The 8498-nt window shown below is 42.2% G+C and overlaps 1 protein-coding gene across 6 annotated transcripts in view; it reads right to left on the bottom strand.

Annotated features, from left to right (window-relative positions):
- Positions 1–24: 24 nt before the first annotated feature.
- inppl1b (inositol polyphosphate phosphatase-like 1b) overlaps positions 25–8498 on the bottom strand; it is a 29129-nt gene continuing 20655 nt past the window's right edge. For all 6 annotated transcript variants that reach the window (XM_086221850.1, XM_086221849.1, XM_086221854.1 and 3 more), the window contains 14 exons: positions 8327–8423; positions 8099–8237; positions 7873–7972; positions 7087–7175; positions 6507–6588; positions 6025–6114; positions 5821–5934; positions 5661–5749; positions 5485–5572; positions 4461–4613; positions 3992–4073; positions 2883–3675; positions 2683–2798; positions 25–1795 (listed from right to left, as the gene is read on the bottom strand). In XM_086221850.1, coding sequence (XP_086077976.1) covers positions 1702–1795; positions 2683–2798; positions 2883–3675; positions 3992–4073; positions 4461–4613; positions 5485–5572; positions 5661–5749; positions 5821–5934; positions 6025–6114; positions 6507–6588; positions 7087–7175; positions 7873–7972; positions 8099–8237; positions 8327–8423 — 2126 coding nt within the window. In that variant the 3' untranslated portion in view covers positions 25–1701. The remainder of the gene's footprint in view (positions 1796–2682; positions 2799–2882; positions 3676–3991; positions 4074–4460; positions 4614–5484; positions 5573–5660; positions 5750–5820; positions 5935–6024; positions 6115–6506; positions 6589–7086; positions 7176–7872; positions 7973–8098; positions 8238–8326; positions 8424–8498) is intronic.

The raw sequence follows: 8498 nt of genomic DNA, 5'->3' as shown, positions 1-8498 counted from the left end.
CTCTGACAGGCCTCTTATTCTGCATCACAAGTACTTTTACTTCCAGTCCATTTGGATTTCAAGGTATTTAATCCTAGTATGGATATTTCACTTTGTGGTTCTACTTTTAATTGTCAGTCAATTGTCTGACTACCAATTAACAATTGTAATATTCAATAATATTAACATAAGAGAAACATGTGGCCTATTATTTATGTTTTGCTTGTAATGTGTCCCTGATTCTACCTCTCTGGGCTCACATATGGAAACTGACCATCACGCCTGTCAAGAGGTGACAAGTGGGGACAGTGGGAGGGTGGGTGGGAGAGTAGGGGGGGTGGTGGTGGAGGAATGGAATGTGGATGGGTCACGACGGGGCACTGACAAAGCATGTTCTTCACCTAGTCAGGGGGCTGGGGGGCAGGGTTTTCCGCGCCTCGCAGGGATGAACTTTTTTTGTGACCTTCCACTTTAATCTAAAAAATACCCCCCTATCCCTAACCCCAGGAAAAAAATCAACAACCTGGCAACCTCACAGGTGATGACATGGAGTGGCATGAAGAGGCCCCATGCCGACTGTCAGTAAACACAGGGATTTGTTTGGTCTGGCCTTAATAAGTAACTACGGCAACGGAAAGACAAATATGGACAAAGACACACCGAGAATATTTGTCATTTTTTTGGACTCGTCGGCGTTTGCTGCGGCATAGCTGAGAGGACAAATATCACGAATGTGTAATGTGTGTAATGTGTAATTTCAGACAGTGTGTCCACTAACATTAGTTACGCTTAACAGCGACAGTCATCCAGACTGAAGAATTACTGTGTTGTCCGTGCACTTTTAAAATTCCTTGCTTGAAACATCTTTTACATTTCTGTGACGACAAAACAAATGAAGAAATCTAGCAGTGTGGGATTGTGGTCCTTGGAGCAGAAATGGTTGATGGAACTTTTCCTCCACTAAATATAAAGAATTAAACAGGTTTAGACATTTACCCTTTAAATTTAGAGACCTGTGTCGTCTACTTGTTGCGCCCCAGACACAGTTGAACCGGTGAACAGAGTTGGAAGAGACGTTTCTTCTGCCGTCAGTGGCTCAACAGCATGAAATGACACTCGTGATTGCTGGGTGACGGTCAAAGACTTACTGTTTACACTTTACTTTACAAATGTTACACAGGCAGTGGACACAGGCACCGATTAAGTGGCACAATAGCAACAGTAGAAGACGGTAAACAAAGTGAGATATGGCAGGTGCTTCTATGACATCTTTGCAGACGATGTGCAGCTATGGATTTTATGCTCCATAGGTTTAATGGTGGGCTTTTACATGCTCAGTTCCAGGCTCAACAATAGCAGACTAACTGAAAGCACACAGCAGGGTGAATGGTAAACATTAGCCTTGAGGGAACACCATATTCTTATAGTCATTTAAAGGCCATTTAAGAAGGAAATCAATTGGACCTTGATACATTAATTAATATTTGTAGATGCTGCAGTAAATGGATCGTCCTTTCACATCGCCTGCACTTCATCATCTACCGTGAGATGAATAAAATACACTGTGTGCTTCTTGTATTATGTTCCCCTTGCTGAGTTGAACTACAATTACAGTAAGAATGAGTAAATTCAAATCTGTGTTAAGTCCAGCTGATGTGACCCGGTAACAGTTCTTCCAGTTCTGATTCAGATGAGGCTTACGACTCTTCTCATCTCTGTATGTCAGTTCCAGTTCCTGGGCAGGTTCTCCAGGATCCTGCGTCGGTGCGAAGGGTTGGTCACTCCTGCAGCGCACAGATCCTCTTCTGTGATGCCACTGGAACAGGAAATGAAGCCACTGCATAAGTTTTTTTTACATCAAAAGTAACACCTCCCTGCCACACTCAGGAGTACTGTGGACTACCACATGCTTTTGTGTCACATGTGGAGTCTTAACCCCTCTCAAGTCTCACTTCTCTCATAGTATCTTTGGGTACAGCAAGCAGGTGTTTCCAGAGTGAAAGCTCAAAAACAAACACATTATATGTTCTACTTTTTAGTGGCATGTGAGAGATACAGAGAGAGAGAGAGAGAGAGAGAGAGACAGAGAGAGAGAGAGACAGAGAGAGAGAGCTTCAAATGATTGGTAACTGCTGGATGTGTACATACGCAACTCAATAGCTGATTTATTTTTCTTTCCATTTCACTGAATGACCAAATATAATAATTTGTTGCAGGTTTACAACAACAAAGCACCTTAACACTTTATTTAAGTAGTAAAATTCTAAATTCCTCTCTGACTGTCACTCGCCGCTCATGTCACTCAGGTGAGCACACCTGTCTCTTGAAGTAGTAGAACATCTTACTGAAGAACCTAACCAGTTGCGTGGTGGGGCAATAAAACTGGGTTTTGGTGATAAATGATGAATACAATCCACAAGCCAATACTTTACAATACAAATACAATACAATTGTTACACAAAAAAAGAAATCAGATTTATCTACTGCTAGTTTGCGTCATGATTTGGTTTTAAAATGTAAGTTTCAGTGTTAGAAGAGGACATGCTAGTCACTCCAAATGCAGTTCCAATATCTAGTAACAAGGAAAAGTCCTCATTTCTGTACTAAAAGTAATCACATTGTTTTCATTACTTGTGAAATGTGGTACTGTGCCTATACGCAATAAGAACTGCTTGCAGGTTGTGTTGACCAAAATAATTGTACCTGAAGTAATCCAGATCATCCCAGCCATTCAGGCTGAGGCCCAGCGTGTATTTCTGCAGACCCAGATGACTGAGGAGCTCCCGGACGGTCTCTGGGGCACCTTGGAGGACAGACACCTGCATTGAGAAAGTGAATACCATGTTCACAGAGAACCAGAGGTCACAAGGTCTTCTCAAGCTTGTTTTTTTAGCACAGTGTACCTCTTTCTCCCAGTTGTAGCCTCTCTCTCCATGCATGCTGGGACCGTTCCTGTAGTTCGGCCTCTGGTTGGGTATGAATGGACCACTCGGCTTGGTGGGGAAGAAGTCCACCTCGCTGAGAGACTTGGCTATTTGCAAAGCAGTGAGGGAGTTGTCTCCTGTAGGCCCAAGAGGCTGCTGCTCTACCATCCAAGGTGAGACCGGGCAGGGTCCTAAATGAGTGGGGGTGTAGGGGAAAACTGACGGGCCTTTGGCTTTCCCTATGGGACTGGTCCTCTCTGGGAGCAGCTGATGTTGATCCCTTCTGGATTTTTCCTTGATGATTGCTGAGTGATTCATGTACAAGTTCCTCAGGTTCTTCTCTGGCAGTACAGAGTCCTGCACAAAATTTTTACCCTGGTGTTTATCTCTGTGTTGTGTTGTCTGTTCCTCGTACTGTGAGATGGCTTTAGATGAAGGAGGAGAAATGGGGGATGGTTTTTTGGTTGGGAAAAGCTGATAAGAGGAATTTGTTTGAGGTGTATGAAGTTCATTGGCTGGAGTGTACTGAGGCAGGATGGCTGGAATTTCTATCTCTGTAAAATCAGACCTGCGGCAGGGTTTCCTGGTAAAGCCGTGTCGTCCTGAGATTTTTGGAAGCTGCAAAGCCTCATTCCCAGCCCAGATCACCTGAGGATCCCTCCGCTGGGGTAAAGCCTCCTCTGCTCGTCGTACCACTGATACCCCTTCAAAGATGAAGTAAGCAGGATTGGTGTAGCTGCTTGGAGTTGGTTTGGGAGTAGCTGCCGAAGACCTTCAAATAACACATAACAGAGTATTGTTAGCTCTGCAAATAGCTTTCAATAGCTGCCATGTCATGTGACCAAGGGACTCCAAATCCCAGACCAGAAATATATGACACAACTCTTTTTATTGCCTCTTATATTTTAAATGAATATTTTAGAGCAACATTCAAACTCTTTTTCATTCTGCCAATGTGATCTAGGGACTCAGAATCAACTCCAGCTATTAGTGCTCCAAACCAAACTGTTGGTACCTTGAAAACAGAATATTTGAAAAAACCCGAAGGTGTTCTAGAAGTGGACAGGGAAATTTTAAGAGGTCCTCACCTGTTTATTGGGACCCGTGTAGTTGCAGGAGACATGTGTCCCCTCCCAGGACCTTTATCATCTTTCTCATAACAGAAGCAGTCTGAAAAAAATCAAACAGCATTAAATGGAAGACATATTTTGAATTCAGCAAGACTTCCTCAAAGTGAGTGCAGCATGTAGCGATCACACAACATAGTGGTGTATTTGTGTTGTGAAGCCTGACCTGGTGGCATAATACTGTCCTGTTTCAGTGTCTCAGGATGCATCTGGTCAGGGTCAGTCAATCAGGAGCCAAAAGAGGAAACGGTCGATAGATATCAGCAAGCGTAAAGCCAAGTCAGGAATCATTGAGGAACCAAATAGAGGAAGCAATGAGAGACTCGTAGAGGAGTCAAAGAATGCAGTGACAGTGAAGACGAAAGTTTAGTAGGAAGTGACAGTGCAAGTAAGGCAAAGGTGAGGGAGGGTCCAGTTCAAGCTGACCCACCGTAGATCTTCTCTCGAGTCCCTCGTCTGTCCTTTGGCACATGGATACGGACCCGTCCTCTGATGGAGCCCATTTCCTCACCTCGGTGACTGAGAAATGTCTCGAACTGCTCTGAAGCACCAGCAAGTGAGCGAAGAGCCACGCAACATTCACCTACAAACAAGAGCAACGGGGAAATTCAACCTAAAACAAAACATCGAGTCAGTTTATCATATAGTCACTGGCTGTCACTTCAATTTGAATTTCAGGAGCGTTAAAGGAACATGCCAACGTTTCTGTCAAACACATTTATCTGTCATCCTCCCAAGAACATCAGAAGATGATAGGTACCCTTCTCTCCTCTGTGTGTGCATTAGGGAGCAGAGACCCAAAGACAACACGTGGCCGCTAATTAGCTTAGCACAATGAAAGACGACAGATGTGCTCAGTGGCAAACCTTCGTCTTGTCCACTCACCTTCCAAAACATGTACTGTAGTTCCTCTGTGTATTCAGGTTCAAATAGATTAGATTCAGGATGTTGATTTGTCCAGAGGTAATTCTCCTCATTGCTTTTTATGAACTTAAACATGATGAGCCTAGCATTTTCTTGTGGCCTACTTTGTGACGTCAGCGTCACATAAAATCTCTGCATCCAGTTAGGAAAGTAGTTCCATCTATGCATTTGATTTTAAAATGACAATATCTTGCAGGCAAAGACCATTTTGATAACAGGAGCATTTGATGACTTTTGACAGAGTTATGCTCCACAGTCCATCCACCTCCAGTCATTGTGCGAAGCTAGCTAGCTTCCAGCTTCCTATGACACTCACAAAGGGGAGAGAGGAATATCGATCTTCTCAGCTGGCACTGTGGAAGAGGAATTTTAACAGATTCCTGATAAAGTTTGTGTGTGCCTTTAAACTCAACCAAATAGGCACACTGCATTGACTTTTAGACAAGCTCCAAATGTAATGAGCAAAGACAGCACGAAAGGGAAGTTGTGATTTGAACGGTTGACCGGGTTAAATGTGCTCTGTGACCAACCATATGACTCGAACCCATCACATGACTTGACAGACAACAGCAGGTGTTGATCCTGAAGATACTCCATGTCGGACCTGATTGGTAGAAGCTGAGAAAGAGGTGTACAAATTGTAAGATAACGGCTTGATTTAAATGACTTGCATTATCAAACGTCTTCAAACTACAGAGCTGCTAACCTTTGGCAGTTGTTTGAAGGACCAGGCGAGTCTGAGAAACCCAGGAACATCACAGCTCTGCGAGTCGTTCTCACTTGAACGCCGTGTCTCTGTGGAGAAAACTGCAGGTGAATATCAGCCGACGTGTCGAGTAGTGCTTTCTATAAAATGTCCCTCTGACCTTCTAAACAAGATGAATGTAACTCAATGAAGAACTTTTCCTTGCTCGCTGTCTTGACGATGGCCTCAATGCCTTCCAGCTCTATCCAGGCTCTCTCGATGCTTGAACCTGTGTCTGTTTGACAGGAGAGACAACACCGTTGACAAAATGAAGTGACATGGTTGCGTCTGTTTGTGTGTGTGTAATGGGACATCAATAACACACCTGTTTTGGAGTTCAACTGTGATGTCACCCCCACTTGGAAAGTGGCAAAAACAGGCGAGTGATCACTAGTGAAGATATCATCAGTGCAACCTGGTAAGAGACAAATCCATCCAGTGAAAGTAGTTTTTTTTTTTAAAAACATTCTGTATCTATTATGTACCCCTACTGTATGACAGATCTGCTGTCAGTGATACGTGACAAGAAGGCAGAAGAATTTTAGAGAATAAGAAGTACAGCAAATATTCTGGAATTGTAAAATTTTGATGGTTGGCTGAGGTTGGACTGAATAAGAGGAACTGACTGGGTTTTTTGTTTTTTTTTACTGACCACACCAGGATGTACATTTTACAGAAGTGAGATGGAAAAAATGACCACAAAGGTTAAATTTGAGAATAAATCATTTTGCAATTGGTAAGCGCCATCTTTTTTTTTTTTTTTTAATTGTCTTCAACATTTCATTCACACATTTTTCAACGTCTTACCATATGCTTTGCAGATCATGTGCGTGTCTGGGTAGGACTTCCACAGAATTCTGTCACACCATGAGGGAACATTGACACGCACCTACAGAGAAAGAAGTAGGGAATAAGTGAAGAGTATCGTGTGTTTATTGTTTGTGTTTACACATGAAAGTGTGATTCCTTCTGGCTGTATAGTGTATATACTGCATGAAGTTTGTCTCAGTCCCAGTATGCCAGACATTCTATTTTTAGTGTTCATAGCAGCTGCTTGTTAAAGTCAGATCCCTTAAACAAGATCAGGTTACATGTAAACGTACTTTACGAAGTGAGTCAACTCTATAGTTAGAATGCATCGCAGGTCGTGTCTTTGAACTTTACCGATGCTTCAGGTTTGAGATATTTAGCATCACTGGAGCGGTCGTAAGAAAGCATCTAAGTTCTACTTCAAAGGAAACAGTGAGGTGCACAAAAAACACTTGTTGGAAAATTCTCTGTTGTGTATAAATTTACATTCTTATAACACAGATGTTCTTCATTCTTTTTTTGTGCTTGTGTATCCACGTTCCCTCACCAGTGACCATGGCTGAGAGAAATGACTCACCCCTGAAGTCTTGTACTTTTGCCAGAGATAGCAATCTCTAGAGCCACGTTCATACCGGTAGGTGGGTGGAAATGCAATCTTCTCCTCCTCTTAACAATGACAAACGTGGAAGAAAGGCAGAGAGATAGAATTAAGTGACAATATGGTAATAAGTGGGAATGTAACTGTTATTTTCATTCATCCAGGGTTTAGACACATTTTACCAATACATTTCCATGGCCTCTCCACACCTTTGAGGAGGATGTGCATAACCATTCACAAAATGTCTGTTTGCAATTGAAAAATAAATAGAAATCCAAACTTGACTACAGTGATTGACAATCTATGTGGTTTGGCATAACCATGTACTGAAATAAATCAAATTTCCATTACTTTTCCCAAATTATCTAGTTTTATTTTGTTTTATAAAATGACGCTGACCAGACCTTTTTCACGTCTGGAACTTACTATTTTCACATTTTGACTTTTCCATTTTTTTTTTTTTCATGACCGCATAAGCCCTGCTAGTGATACATCTGTTTTCTTTTCTCAATCATACTTTTAGCTGCAAAAAATCTGAATATAGACAGTAATTCTCCATGTCAACGTTGTGGTATTGCTTGCTTTATCTGAGTCCCAAACCCAAATTTTATCTGTGGCGATACTGAGGACCAAGAATGAAGAAGCACCTGCTGAGCATTTCTCATGAGAAAATGTAGTTGACTTAACATAACAGCTTCAAGAATTCTCTAAAGAAGACATATAAAAACTTTTGCAGTATTTTCATTGAGTAAAAGCAAAACTCACTAAAATTGAGAAAGGCCTTCCTCCTGTGTCTCTCTCGGGTCAGCTGGTCGGCACACATCAGCTCCTCGAACTCCCGCTTAGAGACGTGCTTCAGAATGTCCTGGATGTCATAATGACAAGCAGAAATATTCATGCGTGGGATTGTTTTTATTAACTTTCATATCACGAGCCTGATCATACACCTCCAGTTTTCCAAAACAGAAACTGACTGATGGATCACTCTGACCTGTACGTCCAAGTCCAGCCGATAGTTGAGGTCTCCGCACCAGAAGAGATGAGTGAAACGAAGGCTGATGTCAAAGGCTCCCAGCTGTTTATCACCCAGGGAAAGAAGTCTGAGGATGTCGACGAAGTTCTGGTTCCTCCTGAGTTTTACATACATGTCAAGTTTTAATAGAGAATATCAATGAAATAGGAGTAAACATAAACACGCTCACATATTCACCCAAAGTACCTGAGCACTTTCTCACTCCCAGAGGTCAGGTGGCAGTTAACAAACCCAAAAGAGGTTCCATTGAAGAGGAAAGACACTCCAACAGCTCCCTTGTTTCCTTAAACAACAGACATGTTTTATCTCAAACATCCACATTAAAAGAATAAGTTGCTCTTCAACATGCACTTATATT

Source organism: Aulostomus chinensis, chromosome 13 (assembly GCF_037954235.1).
Source record: "Aulostomus chinensis isolate RoL2024-O1b breed Wild chromosome 13, RoL_Achi_v1.0, whole genome shotgun sequence".
Taxonomy (NCBI): domain Eukaryota; kingdom Metazoa; phylum Chordata; class Actinopteri; order Syngnathiformes; family Aulostomidae; genus Aulostomus; species Aulostomus chinensis.
Note: the sequence above shows the minus strand (reverse complement) of the source record. Positions and strands in the feature narration are given on the sequence as shown.